General features: G+C 41.2%; 1 protein-coding gene across 3 annotated transcripts in view; it reads right to left on the bottom strand.

Annotated features, from left to right (window-relative positions):
- Positions 1-26,739, bottom strand: part of macrod2 (mono-ADP ribosylhydrolase 2) — a 410,420-nt gene extending 383,681 nt beyond the window's left edge. For all 3 annotated transcript variants that reach the window (XM_030105906.1, XM_030105907.1, XM_030105908.1), the window contains exons 1-3: positions 26,491-26,739; positions 20,544-20,645; positions 14,282-14,395 (exon numbers count right to left, since the gene is read on the bottom strand). In XM_030105906.1, coding sequence (XP_029961766.1) covers positions 14,282-14,395; positions 20,544-20,645; positions 26,491-26,527 — 253 coding nt within the window. In that variant the 5' untranslated portion in view covers positions 26,528-26,739. The remainder of the gene's footprint in view (positions 1-14,281; positions 14,396-20,543; positions 20,646-26,490) is intronic.
- Between the last annotated feature and the right edge of the window lie 446 nt (positions 26,740-27,185).

Here is a 27,185-nt window from a genome sequence, read left to right as displayed (position 1 = left end):
TTGGGGTCAATGTTTCAAATACCCAACAATAAATAATAATAAATCTTGCTAAATTCTCACAGTTTAAAAGCTTTAAAGGTTTAAAAAAAAATAGTCGGAATCAGAATTTCTGTTGAGCCAACAGAGACGTTAGTCAGTGGGAACATCCCTAAATCCAATCAGTGAAAGTTATCGGATCTAAACCTCAGTGCCTTTGTGCTGCATTGTCAGTTTGGACTTATACTCTGAGCAGATATTGCACCATAAAACGGGCAACAAAAAGTGTAATTGACTTTGCTTGTGAAAAGTTTTTCTGCCCTGGGGCCATACATAAAACTAGCTTGTTCAATCTTCTCCACCATTTGTCAAGACGCCCACAATGACATGATAAACATACCTATATCAGCTGTAATGTGATACGTTTCATTAACGTCACAGTGCAGAACCCCGAATGGCCGGGAAACGGCCGTGTGCTGCCGTCACCATCAGGAGGAACATGTAAGGGTAAATCTGCAGACTACAAAACATCCTGTTTCTCTTAGCTCCATCTGCTCTCTGCTTTCCTATTCACTTCCTTCACCTGGCAGCTTTTCACTCTACTTATATTTAAACAGTGTCTATAATTCTTATTTCCAAAAATAAAAATAAAAAAATAAAAAATGTTTTCTTAATCGACTTTTTCTTCTGCCTTCATCCACGCCAAACTGTGTTTTCAGATCAATCGACACCTGCTTATAGCAGGAGAGGCACGAGGAAGAGGAAGAATCTCTTCCTTAGTGCTCAAATCAAAGCCGGGACTTATGGGGAAGTTGCTCAGAAGCTGACTATTTGAAACGGAGTTTCAGCCACTCGAGATATAATTAGCTTCACCATCATATTGAAGTACAACACAATATTGCTGCAACCTACGTGGAGCTTGTCGAGCAGGGAGACAAGGCAATATAGCATTTTTATCTGTGTATAAGCGAACTGTGTTTCTATTTTCTAACCATTTTGGAACCGATCTACCTTCAAACCTCTCATCTACATATATTCCACTCAAACTTTTCACGTGCTTTTCGCACCGAGACCCAATAATGTAGAAATAGTGCTATCGAGGGTTCACAGCTGTACAGTGAGCAGCGCTCTCAACGCCTCACAGTGAGATGCTCTCCAGTTGAGAGCCTTTCTGAGTGGAGTTTGCATGTGCTTCCTGTGTATGCATGGAGCTACTCCAGTTTCCTCCCACTGGAAAAAAGATATTTACTTGGACTGAATTAGTCAGGACGGAGCTGTTGTTGCTGTAGTATCTCTGATAAAACAAAAACGGTGCGGAGCTCTGCTGAAATGAACTGCCTAAAGTGAGAAAAGTACATTGGTAGACGCTGTAGGGTTGGTATTGTGTTCAGCGAGTTTCTCACCAGGGTCGACACAAACACACAGCAGATGCCACCCACAGTACTGAGAATTCAGCCGCATCGCGGCATAGTCTTCGCCTTATTGGGAACCTTAATCTGCTTTGTTTGTGCAGGAGCAGAAGCAGGACTAAGATTCTATTAAAGAGATAAAATTGTTTCCATAGCCAACTGGAGCATCAAAGGCCAGCCAAATTGCAGCCCCTTACTTGAGTGGGTTTCACTAGACTCACTTATTTGTCTATTTCATCATGCTAATGGCAGAAGCCATCATCCCATTATGGCTCCACAGCCGAGCGAGGTTAAACAAATGCATTTTGTTTGAGGTCGCACTACCTCCTAGTCGGGTCCCACTCTGATCACCATCCACGTACGTCACAGGAAAAATCATCAGCTTGTCTATATATGCGACCCTTCTGAACCCCGCCGCATTAACCGCCACTTCGCTCAAGGAACGAGGCATTCGCTTTTCAGTCTCCTCCATCACTTATGAAAAAAAGAAGAAAAAAAAAACCTGCTACGCACAACATAATTTTGGAAATGAAAATCAATCTAACATGGTGGTCATCCTACAATCGCTCCGTTCAGCTGGAACGTTTCCAACAATGGATGACATGTCGAAACATTGGATTGAACTTTTTAAATATGCACGGCTTTGTAATCACACCAAATGTCTTAAATGACTGAGTGAAGAAATAAAATCCAACAGCATACACTACTTTGCCCTAACGGTCCACAATAAATAGAGTTCAGATCATTTTGTCATAAATGAGCCCAAATGGGATCCAGTTTTAGGAAACTGATGGAGTTCATTAGTGCACATTGTTTGCGGCGTACTTTCATCAAACATCGACTTGTGAGCTGTAAAGACTCAAAATAAAACCTCCATCATGCCTAATAAAATCATATCTTCCGGACATTTCACATAAAGCTCGCCGTTCATCACAGCCAGCGGAACCTCGGCCTCGTTTTTGTTACAGTTCCAGGTCTTTGAATGTAATGAGTCCACATGCTCTGAGCCCTACAGTAACCACACAATCACTTGTGTCAACAGAAGGGAAATCCATTTCATCGGGACGTCCAGTCGGAGCTTCATTACCATACGCCGGGGCAACAACTGTGCAGACAAGTAGCCTCTAAGAGCTGCGAGCATGTCGGCGCTCGGCGTATTTATAGAGTGTATTTTATCACAAGGCAGTTTATCCTGAGAGCACATTGAGTTGTGCCTTTGAATTGTTCAAAAGCAATACAAAATCCGTAGATTTTACACATATATAAAGATAGAAACAGAAATACAGATATTATGTGGTATACAACCCAAGCCTTAGCTCTTGTTAAGAAGTCAGCTCTAAAAGGTCAGGGTCACCATAGTTAGGAGCCTTCTGTTAGTAACGAGCACACACTTTTCCTGAGAAAATCCATCCATCCATCCATCCATCCATCCTTTATACTGCTTAATACTGCGCAGGGTCATGAAGCTGAAGAAAATCACAAATTTTTAATTCACATTTACTGCAAGTTTCAAAAGTTAGATTGCAAGGAAACTATCCCTCATTTGTTTTCTTCTGGGAAAGGCTGCTCTTGGTATGAACCCAGTTCATTATAGAAGATGGAAGAGGTCTCTTTGAGCACCTTGCTTGATTTTTCTAGGATAATGTGTGTAGTTTCTGGTTTAGTGCTGCAATAAAATATTATTTGAGAATGCACAACTCAAAAGGAATATCAAGCAGAAACTTCATAGGCAAAACAGGCACCACGCTCTCAGAGATTTCTCTCTCTCGGAGAGCATCTCCATTCACACATTCCATAAAGCAGTTCCTTATATTTTCCTTGCAAATGCAGCCGACAAATAAAAAAGTATGTTTCTAAACCCAGATCACAAAGATTACTGAATTGTGGGGATTCTCCTATCAGACATTACAATCACCACAATTAATGATTGATTTATCATTAAGCAAAAAAGGAAAGCTTGCTTCTGCCAATAATTTATTTCTCGAAATACCTCTCACATTCTTTAACAGTGTAAAAGACTTAAATACATCAACATTTTAAAAAAGCAACTGCAGTATGCTTTTTAAAAAATAAGTGTTCTATATCTCACATTACAAACAATACGGTGCTCTCTGAGACAAAATGTAATCTGCTGTTGCTGTAGAAGTGGTTAAGCGATCCATGTACCTTCCAGCAATCAGATTTTCATTTTGATTTTGGAAAACCAAAAACGAGTCGATTTCGGTTTTGATGTCGACTTAAAAAAATTCTCTACTATGTGTTTGTTTAACACAAGTTAGGTAATCAAATACTACCATGGAAAAATGTTTTCCAGGACATAAAGCTTGAGGTGAGAAATTAAAACATAACAGATGAAACTCTGGATAAACCAGAAGGTTGTATAAGAAACAATTAATGTACAGTAAATTAAAGATCTATACAGCTCTTCATAAATTAACATTTTGTTTAGTTTTTAAAGAGATGATTTTTAACTTGAATCTAATGATTTCTCTAACATCAGATTGGGTCTTGTTAATAGGAAAGGGTTACTGTAATTCATTATATACAGTCAACAGAAATGTTAAAATACATGCCTGAATAAAAATCTGAACATTAAAAACTCCAAGAGACGAATATTTTATAATCCCAAAGTCAAACAGCATCTACAGTATTCTTAATGTTTGCTCTTGACAGCAACAGCTCACTGAGAACTTAATTAACATTTAAAAATCACAGTAGGATAAGCTAGAGGAAACGTAACAGAACAACATATTCCTATGAGTATTACTTTCAAGTAAAACTTTCCAAACTTTGAGTTAGAAAGCAATTACTTTGGATTGTATTCAAATGGCCAGCTGAGAGCTACTCTCATGAACAAGCCGCTCAGAGAAAAACTTGGTATATTCTCCCAAATACTGAATGAACTGCCCAGGGTTATAACAAATAATTCTCATTTTTAAACTATTCAGAAAGCATCCCAGGCTTTCGATTTAGTTGCTAAGAGGCTCTCGTATGCAGACAGCTTTTCTTTGCTTTTTGTTTAGCAAATGCAAAAATAGCAAAGACATTTTTTTTCTTCTGTTTTTTTTTCCCCCCTTTCTTTTTATTAAATCTCTATAAAGTGATGTTTTATTAAGTGGACTTTTGAACGACACTGAGTGAGAAAAATACAGCTGTGGAATTTATTCACTGCTGTGACTGCATAAGTACATATATGTGTAACATACGTTTCTTTGAATTACTTATCATCTATAAAGAAACTTCAACTGTGAAGCTGGAAGATAAAATTACCTCCAAATGGAAAGTTGAGTGAAATAAAATGACATCTCGCACCAAAAAGTGCACGTCATATGCCTTTACTTACTCCTAACATTATGTTGCTCATTACCTGGACCATTACCATTACGTGGCCATTATACATAGAAAGCTATTATAGAAAACCTTGCCCCTGCAGGAGTGTAACCTAGAAGCTCATCAGTATTTCTGCTAGGGTGCACACTTTCCTGGGTTCAACAGCGAACAGGGCGAGCATTTGTTTGTTTCTGCAAGGCTGTACAGCATTTCCAAAAAACCAGGGATTAACTGAGACAAACTGGAACTGAAACGAGAGAGGAGAGAGGAACACATAGGAGCGGGGAGCGGGGAGAATGAACTGCCCGCTCAAAGAGGGGGCATTGTGAAGACCAGCGGATCGCCTGCTGACAACAATGCCGAACACGCTGCCTGGAGATTGTGCAGAGAAACAGTCAGCAGTCAGGGGTTGATTTCTACAGCCCTCTCCTTCCACCCGTGCTTCACTCAGCCAGTAAAAAGCGAGTCTCACGCGGGATCTCCACAACTTGTGCTCTGCATAAAAGAACTACTTCCCCCGTCTTTGTGAATGCAGCATCTCTCCCCCACAACCCAAAAAAAAAAAAAAGTGCACAGCCGCACTCTCACATCTGTAATCGTATCATAGTATAACAGCTGTAACCTGCTTCTGAGCACTAAAGTGTTTCCTTTGTTTCAAAAAAGAAAATGTGTTTGTTTCCATAAAGACCACAAACTTGGATGCTTTTCAAAGCGACTGGAAAAGCAAATGCTGAAAATCCGTAGAATACCTCTGAGTTTCTACTTGTCGCCACAAACACTTGTAAAGGAACATCTGTGAAGGGAAAGCGAAAAAAAAAATGAGGGGGGGATTTATCCATCTGAGATGTTGAAATAGCTCAGTCATCCCACTTCTCAAACTTAGTCTGCTGTCAGGGGTGTCAGGGATCCTTCAATGGAGCCACAGTGCCCCCTACAGGCCGGTGTATAGAACACCTTTTCGAGCGCTGGATCCAATTTTGCTGGTGTCCTGGCTGTAACATTACTTGGTAAATGGAAGCTTTATCTGCTTTATACTGCTAAATAAAACATAACTCATCCGCCGGAGAGGCTCAAAGCCTCACTGCACATACATACACATTCCTAGAGGCAGGCCATCTCCTACTGTATGCGTAGGGGGAGGACGTGAGTCATTTTCCAAGCACCAACTCTCTGTACCCACTCATAAAACAATATCCTTTGTTTTTCCCATTTGTTTAGTTATAGCTTTCTCTATATCACTGAAATACATGGGCGTGGGGTCTTCATTAAATAAAAGTTATGATCGAATCCATTGTTTAACAGATTTTTTTTTCCCCTTTCAATCTTTTTATAAATGACAGGTATTTCAAGGAGCCTCAACTTGTGTGGGGCACAGGAAAATAAAGACAGACGGTAGTGAGAGACTGTTTCTCGCTGTTCCCATCTGAATAGCCTCTCAATTACTCACAGGCCTGATGGATGGGATCTGGCGTGTGTGCGGCATAAGGCAGGGTGTTTTCGACTGTTTGTTTCCGGACTGGGGGGGGCAGTGGAGCAGGGGCGAGAGGGTAGGAGGGAAAACAGGGATGCAAACAGCGACGTTCTGACCTTGACAACAATGACTTAAGTTCTCTGTCCACAGGCGGAGACGAGTGAGGACCTGAGCTGAATGACGGGACTCTTCATGAGCATTGGCAACGGTCTCTGAGGACCCCAGCTCAGTTTCACGACCTTGAAGGGGTGAGAGTGTAAGTATGTTTCGAGTGTGAGTTCATGTTGGACAAAGAGAGAGGAGCAGAGAGGCTGAGAGTGTGAGTGAGAGAGAGAGAGAGAGAGAGAGAGAGAGAGAGGCTGGGTCACAAAATGTGTGAATGAGGAGGGAAGGGAAGACTCGTTCTCCCTAACACTCAATACAGTCATAGTCCATTAGCAGTTCAAGCTATTTCAGACGTCTCTCTAAGTGCCACACAGACACACACTGACAGCAAAGATTCCCATGATTACTTTCCATTAGCAACACTTCATGAAAAGTTATGATTATTTGGCCATGTTGGTACACAGATATTAGGCAAACAACTTTGATGTTGACCAAACCCTGCGACGGTCTGCGGAGCTCCTCACTGGACAGAAAATCACACTGCCGTCGTGGAAAAAGGCGTACCTCGGTTCAAATTTACAATGTAATGGCAGGGAAAACCCTGTTCTCATGCTACACCTCTATGAGGTGTTACGATTAACTGGACCTTTTAGTGCAAGACCCAGTGCAACCCACTCACCGAAGCCATTTCACTGTTCATCAGAGCAGCAAGTTCTCTCAGCCAGGGGCATTGATTTTCATTCTTGTGTGACAGTGCAACAATCACAAGTTTGTTCAAGAAGTTACCAGTCCTCTGCCATGCTCTCCAACGTGCGTTTGCATGTCTCTGTTTGTGGTGAGCGGACTTGCAGGCATACACAAGCGGCAGTAGGGGGAAAGAAAGAACAAAGAGTGAGTGAGAGACTCAGAATTGCAGTCATATTGCCGGGAGCGTGGCTGCATCAGTCAGGGAGGCTGTGGTACAGGGTGTGAGTCTGCACAGAGACTGATAGGCCCATCGAGCCGGGCTCTCCAGGGGCTGAGTGTGTTGTGCGGCACATCAGCGGACTGTCAAAAAATCTAATGGAGAGTCTATGCTGACAAGATCCCTAAACAGTGGGAAGCTAAACCAGATGCCCCCACGCTTTATCCCCCACTAATGGAAAAGTAAAAAGTGAATTGTAATTGTAAATTTGACAGCAGTGTTTGGCATACTTGGCAACAGTCAGGTGTTACATCTTCATGAGCTTACTGGAGAGCTAAATGATTCTTTTTTCTTTTTTTTTTTAATACCCCATTCCATAATAGCAATGTAGAAGCCCAGCAATATTTTAGACAGATGCAATAAAAGAAGAACTGGAACAGCAAATCAATTTCACAAAGCAGAAAGGGAGAAAATGTTGTCATATATTACGACGAGACCTTTAAAAGAACCCTTAAAGTTGGGAAGAGGACCGATGAAAAGTCGGTCATTCCAGAAACCATCCATAGACCAAGAACTGGGTGAGAAAATAAAAATGTCATTTCTACTTTTCATTGTGGAGAGCCTTCTGCTTTGTAGGCTAAAATATTACCACAGTACTCAGTCATTTCCTAATAAATAAGGCAGTGCTCTCCATTAAGCCGTGTGACTCAGAGAAGCACATAATATTCTGCGGACATTAGACACTGTTGTCTTGCGGTGTGTTGCTGTGCTGCCAAATGTACTGTGGTTTTCAATAAGGCAGGAGGAAAGGACCAGGAGGGATGAACCAGAACGGCCACAGACCTTCCTCATCCATTAAAAAGTTTCTTCATGAGATGTTAATAATGTCACGTGATTCAAATTTAGAAAATATACTTCACTATTTTCGATTTCCATGGACAAATGTGTCCTCCAATAGCACATAATAAATCCATGTCACGTTCTCCTTTCACTTACATTAACAATTTAACTCAGTGACAGGACATCGGCCATGATATTCAAATAAAAAAGGCTCCCTTCCACACGATACCTTGTCCTGACCACAGAACAACACTGTACACTATTAAGTATTGACCAGAGGAGGACATATAGAGTTGAGGAACATACATTATGCATGAAAGACCAAGAAGGTAAACAATGCTGCCGTTGTGCCGAGCAAAGCCACAGGCGAACACTGTTTGAATTGACTGCATACCAAAAAAACACATAAAAGTCCGTCTCCACTGGATCACAGTCTTCTGCCCTCTGAGGGTCACTGCTCTCATCAAACCTGTGATGACTACAGTACAAGTGGCTCCATACCACTGAATACCAATTGAATTTCTTGAACTCGTCTCAACCTCTCAGCTTCTTTATGGCATTCATAAACAGATTCCCTCTGCACACTAAATTGGCTCCTGTAAAAGAAATGATCTCATACAGAAAGATGGGAAAGGTTTACAGCAGGTAATGGATTAGGAGTCCACCCCTTCTGCATAATTACCGCAGGCATCATGATAAGAGTAGTCCTCTTTACTTCGCGCCGCTATCTTCACAGCCTCATTCTGATCTTAGAGGGATAGTGACACCCACATAAAATGTAAGCACAAAGACAAGGGGAAAATGGTAGGCATTATCCAGAGTTTTCCACGTAAAAGCAACAGTAATGATATACATTAAATCTAAAATCCAATGTGAGCAGCATCTTTTCAATTTTTACCAAAGCATACAATTATCTGAGAAACATGCCTTGATTAAGTGTGATACCGTCCTCTTTCTCCTTCTTTCTGTCAAAGAAATCCGCTACTATAGTGAATAAGTAATCAGAAGGACAGCTGGGTAGTCACTAAAATTACAGGACGCGGCCGTACCGTTCCTCACAAACTTGCAGCGCTATAACAATTATTCAAAAACGCAGAAAAATCTGGCCATACTAAATAATTGAAATATTAATTTTCAGGAGCTCTACTGTGTTCAATTATTATCACTGGAGTCCTGAATCCTGTAATTAGTCCTTCAGATTTTCTGAAAGGATGGGGGGAAAAAAAAAAATCATTGAGCTCTTTGGTATCACAACGTGAACCGGCATTAACTTATGCATGAAGAGAAAGACGAGAGTTGTCTGAACAATCCCAGGCAGAATTTTCTTAAGTAGAAATTAAAAGGACCAAAGTAGCTGACCAGTGAAGCTGAGGAATACATCTCACTTTGTGCATGAAGGTCTAATCTATTGTTTATTATCTATTGTAATTATCAGCATAGTTTAAACAACAAATTGTGAACTATCCTTATCTGACAGGTGCAGCTTCTGCTGCTGTGCAGGTCAGTCATAATGGCATGACCTGCAGAGCACCGTGTTCTATCGGGAGGTACACACTGTGCAAAAGTCTGAGAACCACTGTTCTACATTATTTTATTCAACTCGGGATCACAGGCCACTGGAAGTTACACTCTGACAAAGCTGTCGGTCCATCACAGGGCAAAGACAGAGAGACAGACAGCTACATACACACCCACACATACAGGCAATCAGACAAAGCCTCTGGACTGTGAGGGGGAGCCAGAATTTCCAGAGAAAAGCCCCATGTACATGGGGAGAACATGCAAACTTCACAAAGGAAAAATCCTCAAGAACAAATATGACTCAATATGACTTCCCCTGTAAAGTCCAGAGAAGGAGTGTTATGTTGTGGGGTTGGCGTTGATCCATGTAAGCTGCAATCTGATCTCAAGATTATGAAGACATCCTGATGTAATCCAAATCCACCAATGACAGAGACGCTGTCACTGTTACAGGCGATAAATCTTCCACCCAACAACAAGCAAAATCCTGCATCGAAGAGGACCTGAAGAGGTTGTGCCACAAATTATTTTAGCCTCAATGTTCCTGTTAATATTTACTTTTTTGTTTGTTATATTCCTAAAAATAATGTGCTACCTCAGAAATCATAACTGCGGTACAGACAATGACAGTAACTACTGTCGCTTTCAATTTGCTTCACATACAGTTGCATTGTTTGAAAGTAGAAAGGGGATAATTTTCCTCTCCTTATCACACCCAATCATTCTGATCATGTGGAAAAGGAAAAACAAAAAAAAAAGAAGAGTTACGACGAGTATGAATGTGGACAGCAGAACAGTGCAGGCTTATTCTGTACATGAGGCTGAGTCGGGTCCATCTGGTGGGACTGAACGCTGCAGGCACAATCTACCTTGTCACAAATTGTTTATGTTGCATCCTAAGCTCACACGTTCCCGCTCGTCTCCGCAGCCCCTCCTGCCCTGCTCTCTCCAGGCCCTCGCCCAGGTGACAGTTTGAGCACCTTCTGTGCAACCTCCAGCCAAACAGAATTAAAGAAGAATTAAAAACTCAATGAGCCCAATAATTAAATTTTAATGGGGGACATAAAGCAACTTGACACCCTCTTAAAGCTATAGGCAGAAACCATAACAGCAGTGCTAAGCTGGACAGTTCTCTGCAGCCCACATATTGCGGCTGTCTTGACAAAACCATTGTTACACTAATTTTCACTGTGTCTTTAGGACAGGAAACTCACTCGATATGTAGCAAAGGAAGAGGGAATAAGTTCCAAACAGCCTAGTGGAACTGCAATTTTTTTTCTAATTTCCCGAGCTAATGTTATGGAATCTTTTATAATTTTAATTAGCGATACTTCATGCACTTAAGAATGTAATGCTAATACAGTCTCAACAATATGAAGGTCATACCTGTTGTAATAAAAATCGTGACCACAATACCATGAGATTTAATAATATATTCAACGGCGGTGTTCAGCTAAAAGTCGAACTGATTTCAGCACATCAACAGCCGGGGCTGGTCATCATAATTCTGTTCACATCTCAAGTAAAAACACAGAAAGTGCAATAACTTGCCTCAACGTGTGAAGCCTGGAAAATCTATTCCCTCACACCAAAAACCGCATTTACCTACAATTTGCACAAATATCCCTGACTTGGTGCTGACTCATGTGAGAAAAAGTCATTCTGACAGTTTATTAAGCTTCAAACTAATGCTTTCACAGTGCTCAAAAAGTCCCCCAACTCGTACACAGCAGTCGACCGGTGCCAAGCTGAAATGAAAAACAGCATGAGAAAATGGAAGTACTGCAGGCAAGAGATTGGAAGCAATGAATAGATGAAAGGCAAGAAGTTCAACAAGCCATCCAAAGATCTTATCAATGTATGTTGCTCAACATCCGCAGCGTTTGCTCGGAGCGGTGTTACTCACCAGAATTTGGACATGAGCCACTAAAGCCGGAGCTATTCGGCCAATAAATAGCTTGTGAGCCCTATTTATATAACATAATGCCATGCTATGGAGTCTTTTGTTAACAGTGACAAAAACATGGGCTGCAACATTGCATTCACATTAAAATTTACATTCAGGGTACTCGGCAGCGCCGGCACAGACAGTAAACAAAAGTGGACCGCAAAGTCCACCACTATATGTCCTTATCAGTCCCGCCACCTGCACAAAGACAACCGGATGAATAGGGTAACAGTGGGCTAAAGGCTGGGCTCTTTTTTGAATTATAAAAGGCTTCGGCAGTTCCTTCAACCTTTCAGGCCCTCTGACACCCCGCTAAACAGAACAGATTGCCTCCTGGCCAACATGCAGTTCAATCACAGCCTGGACGTCTGGCAGCATTAACTGATGAAGCAAAGTCCCTGCCTACGCTTCAATAGCATCTGACAGTCTGAAACAAAAAAAAAAAACCTGCAACGTCCCCTCCTGAACCCTTTTTCCATTCGCACGTGCCCCATTTTTCTCGCCGCAGAAACACTGCTCACTTATCGACCAGTTTAACCTTGATTTTCAAAGATATGTGGAGGACAGAAACTTTAAATAGGTCTGTAATAAAAGTGAGTAAAAATGCCATCAAAGTGAGTTTTCATGTGTGCCTATAGTGCAGGAGAAATAAGGAATCCTATGTGGTCTCACTTTCTCTCTTAAAAAATAAAGTACCAATCCTCTTTTTTTTTTCTTTAACTATTTAGTTGAACTTTCACTGATCAGCCATAATATTATTACCACTGACAAGTGAAGTGAATTACACTGATTCTCTCTATGACACATTAGGCATCAGGTCAACCTCCATCTATCTACCCATCCATCATCTACACCACTTTACCCAACTCCGTGTCATGTTCTGCTGGAGCTGATCCCAGCTGATTATGGATAAAGGCAAGGTGCACTGGGAGCAGGTCATCAGTTCATCACAGGACACACTCACATTCACACCGATGTGCGATTTAGAGTCACCTGCACCTGAAAGGCATGTTTTTAAGACTGTGGAAGGGAATTGGGGCAATTGCATGTTTTCCCTGTGTGTTAATGGGTTTTCTTCAAACTCTACACGGAAAGGCTCTGAAGCCCATCCTGGACTCAAACGTGGGGCTGTTCTGTTCATTATGAGAACAGACGCCATTCACTACATCTCTATGCAGCTGTGAGAATTTTATAGTCAAAATTAATGTGTTGGAGCAGAAAAAAAGGGCAAGCATATGGTGGAGTTTGGGAATTTTCACAAGGGCCAAACTGTGGTCATTATCTGACTGCAGCTCCCGAGGGCTGCTCCTGGTCAAAGGATGATAAAGTGATAAACCGGCTATAGGGTCAGAGGTGACCATGGCTCACTGCTTCACTTGGTCCCGTGGAGGCCTCAGCTTGCAACTTCTAGGACTTATTGAATCTGTTAACATCTTGATGTCAGATAAAAAAGGCGTATTTTCAGATGTCAAGTGAACCTGGTTCATGGTTCAGGAACTAAGCAGCACTAGACGGGCAGTTAGAATTTGGCTGACCGTGTGTGGCACATATAATTAAAGAGCACACAGCAATGTAATTCAGACATATTGCAAAGCTGAAACTATACTAAAAAAAACAATTTAAAATACAAGCTCTACACGTGTAAAGGTCGAAATATCGATAAAACAAAAGGGCTACCCTGACATTTAGGTACTGGCAGATGCCTGTTTGGAGTATGATCTTTGCCTTTTGCACAACGTGTATGATACAGGAGTCATGTCACCCTACCCGCCCCAGGATGAGTGTTTGCAGAATAGATTAAATTCATTAGCCTTATCATCCGACAGAGCAGTCTGCTTTTCACATCGAATAATCTCGCATAAATTGAAGAGAATGAATTTCACACAAGATGCACACTGCTTTTGCGTGTGTGCGTGTGTGTGTGTGTGTGTGTGTGTGTGTGTGTGTGTGTGCGCATGTGTGTGCGTTCTCGTATTTCTATCCTTGTTGGGGCCAAATGTCCCCACAAGGATAGCAAAACGTGAAACGACGTGCCTTGTGGGGACCTTTTTCCGGTCCTAAGTAGGAGAAACAGTGTTTTCTTGACCATGTTGTTGTTACTGAAAAAAGTAAAAGTGCAAAAACATTTCTTTAGGGTTAGGCTTTATTGTGGTGTGGGTTAGGGTTAGGGTAAGGGTCAGGGTTAGGGGCTAGACATGAATGGGAGTCAATGGAAGGTCCCCACAAGGATAGAAATACGAGACTGAGCGTGTGTGTGCGTGTGTGTGCAGCTCCACCAAACTGGTCCTCAGAAGCAACAGGTAAAGTAATCTTCTAGCACCTCGGTGTGTGTAGGTTGAGAGCAAACTGCCGCTGCTTACATAACGGTGGTGGATCTCAGAATAAAGCGGCTCTGCTAACCTTCTCCATTTCAAATACTTCTTTTAGTCACGATAAAAGATCGTTGCCTTTGGTTTTCCTCCAAACAGACAAAGATGATAATCATAAATAAGGGACGCCTGCCTCATAAGAGGTAAAAAAAGAAATGAAAAATGTATTTCACTGGCATGTGGCGAGACAAAGACGAGGAACTGTAATCTAAACGGTGCTTTATTTCAGCCTTGGGGAAGGCAGATCAATGAGAGCAGATGTCCGCTGTAATAGTCACAGTCATCCCAAGAGAAACAGCATTTCCTGGATCTTAACAGCAGAGGGCAGCCAAGTCCAACTTAACAGCCTCACTGTCTTTAAGCATTGCCACACAGCAGTTGCCACAGCCCAGAGGGCACAATGCCTACCGGCGTTGACGATGGCGTCCACCTCCAAGACGGTGATGTCTCCTTTGTAGAGAGACACCTTGTCACTCAGTCCTCCTCTGCCTGTCAATTCCGTGCCCTCTTCATTGTCGTTGGCTGAAATGGAAGATAATGAACATCTTGTTGAGGAGGAACAGAAAAATGCATCCCTGTGATGAAACAACAAACATTAACAATCTGCCTACAGAAGAATAGTTCTTAAAAAACAAAAAACTTTGACATACTTACCAAAATAAAGATCATCAATCCCACTAGTATCATTGTGTTGAACAAAAATTTACTCAAAGTATAGCATATTAAATCAAAACTACAGTATATTAAATGTGGAAACTGACATTCACACAGTCTGTCCACAGTCATGCTGTGAAACAAAAAATTCTAACATGTTTTTACAGTAAGTACCAAAAAAAACAAGCTTAGCCATGACAATATAATTACACTGGCAATCAGATCTCTGATGCTGATTTTCAAACAGACCACTTCAGATAGGAGCCCCTCAAAACTCCCAAATTTCCATAGTTCAACTGAAAGAAATCAAAGCATATTTTTTTGTTGAACAATAGTTGCAAATTAATCTACATAATGTGATACAAACATTCAGTAGTCTTACGTGCGTGGGTGTTGGTTTAAAATACTTGCTCTTAAGTTTTTACATTCATGCCTTGATCGGTTACAGGATGTACAGGTATCAGAAGAGGCTGATTGTAGAAGGTCTCGGGTCTGAGTCGGGTTGGGCCTGGGGGCCTTTCTGGATGGAATTTGCATGTGATCTGAGTGTGTGGTATTTCTCTTAGTACTCCTATTCCCCACAGTCTGAAAAAATGCAAATTAGGTTAAATTGTGTGTGATCGTCTCTATGCGTTTGCCAGTTTGCTACAGACTCCTGTGACCCTTAAAGTGGGATGAAGATGGATGATTGGATGTGTAAATTTACCATTCTATTCCTCACAAAGTTGGTTGGAATCTATCTTGGTTTAGAATAAATAAAGAACTGCATGTTTTAAAACCCTTGCAAAATGTGCTCAGAGTGAATCTCTCTCTTGCTTTGTTTAATGTCCATCATTTACATGTAGAGGGGGCTAAATAGTACACAATAAACTGCACAAACGACTGATTCAATTTCTATTCAATTTAACATTCTTTCAGTGTTGTGGTAGAATGTGTTTACGTATTACTGCACAAGAACTTCTTTTTAACCAATACTGAGCCTCACTGACATTGTTAATGTCGGCTAACAAGTAAAAGTTTCAATATAAAAACTGGGTTTTCAACTCTACCGCGACCTGCTGCTTAATGTTCTCACCACAGTTCAAGCATCAAAGGTGACGACAAAGTTAAAAGGCAATGTGAACAATGCTGGAAACACTACAGGAAGCTCGAATAATTAATTTCTGACAAGTTTCAAAAGTAGTCTGGCCACGCTTTACATATCAGATTCACCCGCTGACTTAAAAAAAATGAACGGTGACGACTTCCCTGCACCTGCACATGGCAAATGGAAGACAGCCTGCTTCACAAACTGAACTACAGAAAGTTTTTGACAGCGTCAGTGCTCCAACACCTGAGACGATACCAGGAATATAATTAAAACACCTCAGGATGTGTTCTCAGCCTGGCTTTCACTGTATGAGATATAACATGAAACATTAACCCTAATCAAGGTGAATTTGAATGTTATGATGAGCCACTTCTCTGTACCTCATTCTCTTCCCAAATGAGCAAAATGCACTAAATGCTTTCGCTGGCCATCTCATATTTAGTGTGTGGATGGGGAAGAAATACTAAATGCAAACAAATCTGATTATGTTACATGGAAAAATTATGACAACAAAAACACCATATATCAAAAACTTAGGAATAACTGGTTTCACTTCGTTTTAACACGCATTCATTTTTAAAGAAACATAACCAGAGTGAAATGTGTTTGGATCTTTCTGATGACTTTTTTAGTCACATTAAGTGACTGAAAAAAGGAATAGTTTACTCCTCTGCTACATTCACTCACCGATTTAAAGAGCACACACTTATTAAAGATACCAAAAGACAGATCACACAAGATCTTCCTCTTCTGATCTTATAGTGTGTGGTGTGCACTGCGGAGTGATACACATATTGAAGATTTTGGCACTATTGAGCATAGGAGCTCCAAACTTTTCCATGTTTTACTGTCTCCAGCACACACTGACAGCTGAGGAGGGAATTTTATAAGCAACACCAGCAAAACCTTGGTGAGTCGGAGCTGCCCAGCGAATCAGGGGCTGAAGACGAGGCTTATTACGAAGGCGTGGACAGATTAAATTAACTGTCAATGATTGATTCACTGTAAAAATAAATTAATGAATAATAATACATATTAATAATAATTGTTAAATAAAATGTGAATCTCCTTTCCCAGAAAAGGATAATCTTCTCTACACCCTACCAGTTCAACTTCTGTCAATGTTTAACCCGAGTCACTGCCCTGGACCCTGAACTACCCCCCCTCCTGTCTACACATCTGTTCCACAACTTTATTTCACCCTCAGGACCCGTTTTTGTCCACACCAGGTTTACCTGAACCAAGCTGAACACTGCTGCATGAGTTCCTTCTGCATTCTGGACTCTGATTTTATTCCCAAACCCTGAGAACCACGTCCTCACAGCGAGAGAACAGCACTGCCCTGATCTTGTTGTATTTAAACTCCTCTGTTTGATTAAACTCTGGCAGCTTCCCATGCAATTCCACACAGCTTAGACAAGAGCGCCTAACTACTTCCTAATATAGGAGCTAAACAATTTCCCCATCCTCTCCACAGCAGATGCTGTAATTTACAAACTGACAGAGAGTACATTAAACTGGGAAATAACTTGACCTTTTCCTTTGAGCCCTGGCTTCAGCATTCTTTTATTCAACTTTCTTTAACTGCACTGCCATCATTCAAAGCCACATTATGCCACCTGCCGAGACTCCTTATTAAATTTTATGTAACTGTTGAGATGTTTTCATCATCCATGACAAACTCTCTAACTTTAAGCTTTGCTCAGCGTCAGCTAGTCCACTTGAGGTTCCCTTATATTTTCTGTAGTAGCATCCTTGTACACAGTACTGCTGCAGCCATCTGAGTCTGCATCTCATTCTGCCATCTTTCACCACCTACAACCCACTTGGGAGGTGTGGAATTAGTTACATTGTCAACGTTAATGCTCGAAGAGGAACTGCACACCTTACCATAGCACCAAGCTTATAGCCTCTACAGGCCTGCCGACATGAACTTGAGCAGCGTGATATTCTGAAAATCATTCTTTATCAAACATTGATCACTACTAAAATAATCAAATTACCTCAAATGAGGCAGTGTGGCACTAAACGAAATGCATTAACAAAATCAAAACCTGGTGCCAGATCACACACGTGATCCTACAAATTCTAGTATCTCTGTCTTCTAAAACGTCGTCCCTTCATGATATTAGTTTCTTGGTAGCTAGCTATTCTCTATGGTACTACACAAAAGACATTTTTGCCATCTGCATTCAAAAGAGAAATCATTCAGGACTGGCTGAAGCCCAGAGACACTTTCTAAGGACAGACCCTTCCCTCCATGCTTTTGGGAGATTATCTTTCACCCCCGACTACTTTAAGCTGCCACCACAAAATCTGGAAACATTGGGTGTACTTCTATGAACCTGGGAGGGGACTCTGGGGCAGAAGAGCCCCGAACTGAAAGTTTCAGGCTGCACAGAGGTGTCATGTACTCTCGCCTTTCTGCAAGTTCTCCCAGTGCGTGGGTTTTCCGGGTAATCCTAAATTGCTCATAGTTTTTGGGTATGGTTGTCTGTCTCACTACGTTTCCCCCTGTAATGGACTGATACCCTGCCTTCTTCTATTGTCAGCTGGAACTGGCTCTAATGATTCTGAATTGGGAAAGGCTGGAAAGAAGATAGATGGATAGACTGATGTTATTATTTTCTTCTATGTTCCTCAAATATGCTTCGACTTCTATTGTTGTATCCGGTATTAGTAGTCTGCCTCTCAATACAGAGCAGTATTTCCTACCCTCTCTGTGGCCTTTTCCCCCCCTCTACTTTCTCATTTGTCTCCTTTCATTCCTCTCAATCCTGCTTTAAAAATATACCAACAAATCTGTTAACTACCTTCTGCTTCATGCTTCTCTGTCCTGAACCAATATTCCACAAACTGGACTTCACTGGAGTGACTCAGCCAACTTCTTGGGAAGCACAGACCAATGCAGTTATTTTTCGTTGATACAAACTTTTTTCTTTCCCTGATGAGTTCTAAAACCTTTAATTAATGTAACTTTCTGCCAGCTACAAGAACACATTTGTAGTAGTTTGTCCACCAACAAACTACAGCTGTCTCATGCCAATGTGCTTTCCTTGCCTCAAATACTTGGTATCTCCAGTCCTTGAGGATAGATCTGTGCGTCATGTCATCAAAAAGTCATACACGCAAGGAAAAAAGAAGAATATCTCCTGGCATAAATGACGTTCTTCCTTCTATACGCTATTAATTTTGGCTTGGTTCAATTCCCAATTCAACTGTCTCAGTCTTTTTTAGTGAACGATCTCGTCATCCATCTTCTATACTGCCTTCCTTCAAATTTGTGAAGGAGCTGCTGGCTTGGGTTCATCACAGCTGGCTGGGAGACGGACAGGAACACGGTTGATACAGTAGGTCACATGTCAGTCAGAGTTATCACTCAAATCACATTTCTGAATATTCTGCAATAAAAAAAAGACTCTGTTAATGTCAGTCTGATAAAGAAACACATAAAATATTCTGTCCAAGAACTGAACAGGGTAATATAGTACAGACATTGAAAATGTAGCGAAAGCACAATGTTCTGTTTTTTTCTTATTATTTTATCAAATGTATTTGTGCTTTCATTTCAAAATTTTAATGTTCTCAGACTTTATCAGGAATAATGCTCATGGCAATGCAGATAATTAGCAGGAGACTAACTCCACACAACTAATAAAATATAGCTGTTGTTTAAAAAATAGGTTTGATTTGAAATCTTTCCATATATTCAAGAATTATGATAACTAATTCTTGTCTTGATTACTTTTTGGCTGTTAGCTGTTGTGTTAACCTACAAATTTACTTTAACATAATTAAAACAGTCCTGCGTGCTAACCTCTATGTTGTTTATTTAAATCTAATTTAGAATTTTCAAAACTCCTTTGACAGTTATTTAAATTGAATCCTGTAATTTATCATGATTAATGTGGTCTGTTGCAGTTTATACTTCCAGCTACAGATGCAGCCAATGTTGATGTCACATTGGGCTTCAGTTAGTACGAACTCAACCAACTTGTCTACCTGATCCAAGAAAGCTGTGTGATGAAATGTGGATGAAAAACAACAATAAATCATTATGTTTTACCATGAAAAAATATATATATATATATTTAACTAATGCATACATTAAAGGAAAGTAACATTCGATTTTTTTTGCGCCCCTCAACAAATATTACCGACTCCCCCCCCCCCCCCCCCCGACAACTTTTGGCGATACTCGGCAGTGTCCTTCTACCCCCCCCCCCCCCCTCAACAACTGACTCTCTGCGACACTACCACAGGGCGTCAGGCTTGCCCAGGGTGCCTGAGAAGCCCGCGCCGGCCCTGGGTCCTGGGTTGAAATACCGGCCGGGGCTCAGGGCCTTCCTGTGTGGAGTTTGCATGTTCTCCCTGTGTGTGCGCGTGGGTTCTCTCCGGGTACTCCGGCTTCCTCCCACGGTCCAAAACTATGCATATCAGGTTAATTGGTCACCCTAAATTCCCCCTAGGTATGAATGAGTGAGTGAATGGTTGTATGTCTGTATATGTCAGCCCTGCGACAGACTGGCGACCTGTCCAGGGCATACCCCGCCTTCGCCCACAGCAGCTGGGATCGGCTCCAGCCACCTGCGACCCCGAAAGGGAGAAGCGGTAGAAAATGAATGAATGAACAAACTTTTTAAGTCGAACAAAAAGTAAGCAGTCTATTTCACAAGACTTGAATCATGCTTTTAAAGTTTAACCAAACTGTACAGATGGACTACTCTGTTGAGTTACTGCTTTATTCAGAAATCTTGTACTTTAAGAAAACTCGAATTAGATGCAGTTTCTTTCTAACCCTGAACTCTTCTACCTTCTGGCTGACCTGTATAAAAAAAAAAAAACATAATGCATAATGTGTAGGTTTATCATTCGATCCAATTCCAAAGAGATTCAGCATCTTAAATAAACAATGCTCTGTCTTACAGCTATTCTCCTGCCTCCAGGTGGGTATCTTCTCCAGTGGGATGAAATCTTGACGACGATACTCCTTACGCCTCTCCTCTCGATCTAGACGGAGCAGTCTCTCTGTGGAGGAACAAACACAGGAGTGGAATTAGAGTTTAACTGTTTGCAGAGATGGCAAAATGAAAACAGTTAGCAGCACTCCCACAAAGCGCAAGGAAGGAATATGATAGTTTTTGGTGAAACTTTTATTGCAGGCCCTAACTTTCCTACTTTGACGTGACGTCTAGAATCAATCATTACAGGTCCTGTCGTGACCGGGGTTTGGTTTCTGACCACACTCCTCCTCCATAGATCCTGCTCCAGCCCTCGCTGGCCTTTCTAAATGTACATTCCAATATTTTGAGTCTTATAAATGTGATACTTAAACTCGTCAAAGGGGACTCTCAGTCGTGACAGAGTCCATCAGCACCTGGTAGATGCTGTAAGACAATCTAATACTAATACTTTGGCCCTCTATAACAGGAGTGTATGAAGAAGTGTAGAAGTTTACCTCACAGTCTGCATGAAAGCCAAAACACTTGATATAATGATGTTTATTCCATAAAGATTTGATAGGGATACCAGCAATCAGTCAGTGACCTAGAAGACTCCAGCAGGCTAAATATCTGCAGTACAGTCTGGCACCATGCAGATGTTTGACACATGTGGTTTCCCGTCTTCATGTAGCAACTACCTGTGGCTTGACCAATAAAAAATAAATAAATAAATAAACAGCTAATTCGATTTTAGTTTTAACTTTGTTGTCCACTAGACATCTTCTTAAGGGATTATTTTTGATGCAGTTTAAAAGAAAGTTCTAATATGTCTTAAACTTAGATATAGATTATGTCGCTTGTCTCGCATTTCTCTTTGAAGATGACGAATTCTGAGTTTACAAACCTCAACCTAAACTCAAGGTCTGAAGAACACGTAGTTGAATTCCATATAGACAGACTTATTTACTTTCACTGTCAGCAATGTGGGTTTGCCTGAGTGTTTGGTGTGTGGGCAGAAATTCTCAAACCACATACCGGCCATGTCTAAAAATTCCTTATTGTAATTCTTTGCACTAGGAGTATCTAACATTTTTTTTTTTTGCTCAAGGGTCACATACAACACAACATGATCTTTATTTTGCAACACTTGTAAAATGACAGCATTATCACCATTTTTCTGTATGACTTCAAATGTTTCTTTTTTCCAAAACCCTAAACAACACATCGTGAATTGTGAGAAGAAAAAAAAGCATTCCAACCAGCTGATGGATTTTGTAGCTTTCACCCTACATATTTTTACAAATTCACCATTATAGTATGATTTGGATCCTAAAGCTACGACAGTAAAAGTCAGCTGGCTTTCACTGCTGCATCACAGATGTCTCTGCTCAGGGCTCAGTGCAGTGATATAGTCACTCGTCCTGTGAGAGACTGAATCAGAAACAGCATCTAACTTTTATTCCAAAATGAAAAAAAAAACAAAAAAAAAAACTGATGTTTCCTTTTAGGCTTTCTACATTTGTCAAAGCGCAGACCAGAATGCACTCTCTGGAGGGCCAGTTTTGGTCCGCAGGCCATATGTTTGTTTATGTTTGCCATAATCAATCAGTAAATTTTGGACCATAAATAGCAAACTTATCTTATAAAACCCTTTGTCCAATTTAGGAACATGGGAAACTTGAGCCGAATCACACATTAACCTCAAATGTGTGTTTCTGGGCTGTGGGCCAGGCAGCACATGGAGAACACACACACTCACGGTGAATGTGCAAACTCCTCACAGAACGGCCCCCAATTCTCAAACATGCGATTTTATGAATGAGAGGCGAAAAGCCTAACCACTACTCCACCTTTTTTAATCTTCATTTTGAAGGTTAAATATGATTTACTGATAATAAACTCAGGGTATGAACGCAACATGTTCATACCCTGCAGCTACAACACTGTAATGCAACTCTTTTTTTTCTGTTTAGATGAATAAATAATCTCTCTTTAATTGTTTCTATTGATATGTACCTATGATGCAACTACTTTACATGTGGAAATCATTTTGCCACAAGTAGTTTCGTAAGAGCTACCCCCATTTGTTCTCTAATCTGTGTGCAAAATGCAAATCAAGAAAGTTCTTCAGTTCCAAGTTTGCTTTGTTTTAAACCAAACTTCAGTGTTTGCCATCACACAGCTGCTGCTTAACCTCCATCCTGCTGTATCTGCTTTCGTCCTCATAGCACTGGGCTCTTATGTTCATCTCTACTGACTACAGAGAATTCTCAACGAGCTTCTTTTTTTGTTTTTTTATTTTTTTTTTTAGACAGCACTGGGCTGTTCTGCAAAAGAAGCTTCATCGTAATTATGCGCTTCACTCTGAAATCATCGCCAGATAAAAACCCAGGCACACACAACGCAGAGTGGACTTCAATAGCACCCCCTCTTTAAAGCAGTTTAAATCAACTCGATGTGATCTGATGCTACACTAAAGCAACAGCACCCTGTACCATGGGAACTCGGTACCATTCTTTTTAAAAAGGGATTGGTAGTTATGAGACGTTCCTTTTAGAAAAATGAAAGTCTAAAATATTAAAAAGGCAGCAAAGGCTGATTATGTTTTTTTTTTTTTTTTTGGAAAGACGCAGAAAGTTTCTGAGGTCATCGTCTGGCAGCATCCCACAGCAGGTCAGACTTACAATAAAGGCATTACTGCTGTGTGGAATATCCGTCATATCCTTTATGTACTTTTGCTCATGGTTGCCCATTTCTGTTGCTCCCAAAGCTGCTATTATTCTACATGGATGAGTAAAAAGACAGCTCTGAGACTGAACACAACAAAGCTCTCTGAACTGCACAGAAACACTTTGTCACTCTGGTAACTTCCAGAGACTAAAAACCAACCCAGAGCTCAGAGAGATCACGATGGGATTGAAATTTGTGTTTACAAATTGCACAGTGATGCAGTGGTTACTAGCAGTATTGCCACATAGCAATAAATCCAGAGTTGCGTCCAGACTTGGGGTCAATTCTGTGCAAAGTTTGCATGTCCTCCCTGTCTGTATGTAGGTTTTCTAAGAGAACTCGGGTTTATTTCCACACTTCAATAACACCCACTTGAAGTTCATTTCTCTAAATCGATGTGAATGTGACTGTCTGCCTTTCGCCCATTAGTCTAGGACAGATGGAGATTACTGTTGCTCCACAGCACCAAAACATTTGTGTTGAGTCTGTATGTTGGATGATGATGTGGGAAAACTTAATTGTGTAAGTATTTTACCAAAGTCAAACCATCCTTGTGTCCCAGTGAATCCTGAATAGTAAGACTGCTCAAGGAAATATTTGGAAAACACCCCTAGAGCAAAATTTAGTGAACACAAAACATGGAAAGATGTGACCACCTGTCACACAGCATCTTAAAATACTGACTCTTCTGTTTCTTCATATATTTCAGTTTTTAAAAGTTGTGTGAAAATCGCATGTTTTCACATATCCGGAAGTCACCAGAGATGCCAACATGGCTTATAATAATTTATGGATCTGGTGTGATTATACATTAGTTTCACCCTGCCAACAGACTAGCCCGGGGCAAAGCATTGTTTAAAAAAGAATTACTGAATGTCAGAAGCAGGAAAAAAAAAAGATTTTATTCAACATTTTCAAATCCCTTGATCTCCTCTTCAAGTAATTTGAACTATAGGGATGTACGCTGTGAATATTAATTCCAATTTACTTTGATGTTTTCTTTTTTTCCTGTGCTGTTACCTGCTTGAACTGGAAATGGCAGGCTAATGGCTAATCATCACCTCAGCACGGAGAACTTTAATAATCATTTCAAAAATGTTCCGCCATACTCAAAAAAATTAATGTCAAGAGGTTTCATGACCAGACACGGACTGATCAGTACCAAAACGTAAACTAAATTAAACCCACACTCCTCACGTAATTATAAACAGTTTATGAACATTCATGACTTTTTTTTATATGAACAGCTAAATATGTGCGAGTTCAAACAACGCAGATTCCAGCAATTGGTTAAAGGACAAGTATAACATGCCAGTGTGCTTGATCAGGAGAGGTCACACCTAAACTAAGGCTGTCACACATACGGCCCCTGTGGCAAAAACTGGCCTGTCACCAGGTTAATTTGCTAATGAAATACCACCAGCACCAAATCCACACTGTGAGGGTGAGTTTGTGAAGATAAACATTAGTCTCAAAAAGTAGCACAGTTCCAGATCACAATTATTCTTAAAATGAATTTCAGGCCCTCTATGTAGCCTATGATTTTGTAAAAAATGCTCCTTTCTGAACCTTTTAAGAATGTACTCATACATTGTTTCATTACAGCCAAGTTAAAAATGGGAGTTATATTTCATTAGAAACAATTATTACAAGGCAATTTTGAGGATTCGTATGTCAAATGAGTTTAACACCTCTGGTTTGAACAGGACAGTGTCTTCTTAGGAACAGTGAATTTGAAATAACATGACATGGAGAGGGTGATTTCACATTCAATAGCAGTTTTCTTTTTGGCAAAAAGCAATCACTCATTAGGGGAGATGGAACCTCTCCAGTCTGTTATCCAAGGGGAAAACATCCATCTTCTATACTGTTCATCCAGTCCAGGACAGCGGAGAGCTGGAGCCAATTCCAGCTAATATGTGTGAGGGCAGGGTACACCATGGACAGGTCACTAGGTCATCAAAGGGCAAACATAGAGGGCAATTTAGGGTCACCAATAATATCACATGCATGCTTTTGGACTGCGAGAGGCAACCCACACACACATGCACTCAGGGAGAACATGCAAACTCCACGTGGAAAGGCCCGGCAGGTAGTTAAACCCATGACCTTCTCGCTGTGAGGTGGAAGCTCAGAGATGCTACTTTCTCGCTCATGAGACTAACCACTGTGCCGACATGCTGCACTTAATCATACGATCATAAGCTATTTATATGCAATAATCTAACAGACCTAGCTTCATGTAGCTTGTGATTGCAAATAAGCTTCACACCCCTGATCTAAACTGTGCAGGACTTCTTGGAGACATGCATTTTCAAATAACATGGCACGCAGAGGGCTTTCGACATTTCATAGTAGTTTCACATTTAGCAACTTTGATATCTCTCATTAGGAGAGATAAGACCCCTTCCAGTGACTGTTAAACAACGGAAACCTATCACTCAGAGGAGAAATACTCAGGAACAGGATTTTAAAGCTAAACTACTGCTTACTACTTACTACTTTTTTTTTTCTGTCCTTTTGCCAGCAGGGTTGGGGGTTTTTAACTTCGTGTTTCTGAAAGCAGAAACACTTGAACTCAAAGTTGCACAACAGACCAGTTTCTCACTGTGAGCCTGAAACTGTTGACTTGTCCTCTGATCCTACATGTACACATAAAATTCCAACAATGGCATTAAACATTCAGACAGTCCTTTGTCCAACTGAGGTGTTTCCTGATGTTTTGGGCTGCAGGGAGGGATATTAGCAGAGGAGCATGTTTGCAGCTCAGTGTGCGGCAGCGGGAGCATCGCACAGGTGGGGGACAGGGTGGGCTACTTGGAGCTACTCTGACAGGTAAACGAAGACTCGGCGGTTGCCTCCATGGACGCTATCACGAGCAGACGAGAAGCTGTGTGTGTGTGTGTGTGTGTGTGTGTGTGTGTGTGTGTGTGTGTGTGTGTGTGTGTGTGTGTGTGTGTGTGTGTGTGTGTGTGTGTGTGTGGTGTTGACGCGAATGTCAGGCAGACACCACGGCAGCTAAAACACCGGGGCAACACCATTATAATATCTGTGTTGCAGTCTAGACAATAAGTAAGCAAGGCGGAGGACCGGAGAGAGAGAGCGCCTGTCAATCTCCTGACATGATGGGATTCACGCCGTCTGCCATGAACATGATGAGAGCCTCATCCCCCCCTCTCCACCTCCAAAACAAGCCTTACCTTTCTCAGTCTTCCAGTCCTTTTTCTTTTTGCTCATGCTGCCGGAATGGTTAGATTTCGAAAGGTTGTTTTTTGACTGTGGCAACCCCAGGCTCACAGTGAATGGAGTTCCGGGGGAGTGAAAGAAGTGGAAAAAGCAGAGTGGAGCAGCCTCTGGACGGTGGTCTCTGGTCTCACCTGTGAAGCTGTCAAATGTCTATGGACCACAGGCGGCTCAACCTACACTGACTGCGCCGTAAATTATGTGTACGGGTTCCGGCTCCGTGATTGGATGAAAGGGATGCGGAAGTGGGCGAGTGATTGGTGGATCGGGCGTGTCAATCACACGAGGCTCCGGCTGTGCGGAGGCAGGGTAGGTTGTTAGCAGAGGTTCATCCTCCACCAGGCTGGGACCTGCAACGGTCCTATTGAGACTGAAACAAAAGTGAAAGTTTAGAGAGTCAGGTTCTCTTTTGGTTTCTGTTTACTACAACATAATCTTACATTTCCGTCAAACTGTAGTCCCCTTATGGAGTCAAGTGCTGAAAACAAGTGATGTAATGGACAATTCTAGTATTTACGTGCTGTTAGGCAATATTTAAAAACTTCTGTTATTGTTTACAATTATAAAATCAATATAAGTCATTGTCTTAACAAAATACAACTTTGAGATTTTTAGTTGTCAATAATTCAAAAGTGATTTAATAACAGCCTAA

The sequence above is a fragment of the Salarias fasciatus genome, chromosome 13 (genome assembly GCF_902148845.1).
Source record: "Salarias fasciatus chromosome 13, fSalaFa1.1, whole genome shotgun sequence".
In the NCBI taxonomy this organism is placed as follows: Eukaryota; Metazoa; Chordata; class Actinopteri; order Blenniiformes; family Blenniidae; genus Salarias; species Salarias fasciatus.
Note: the sequence above shows the minus strand (reverse complement) of the source record. Positions and strands in the feature narration are given on the sequence as shown.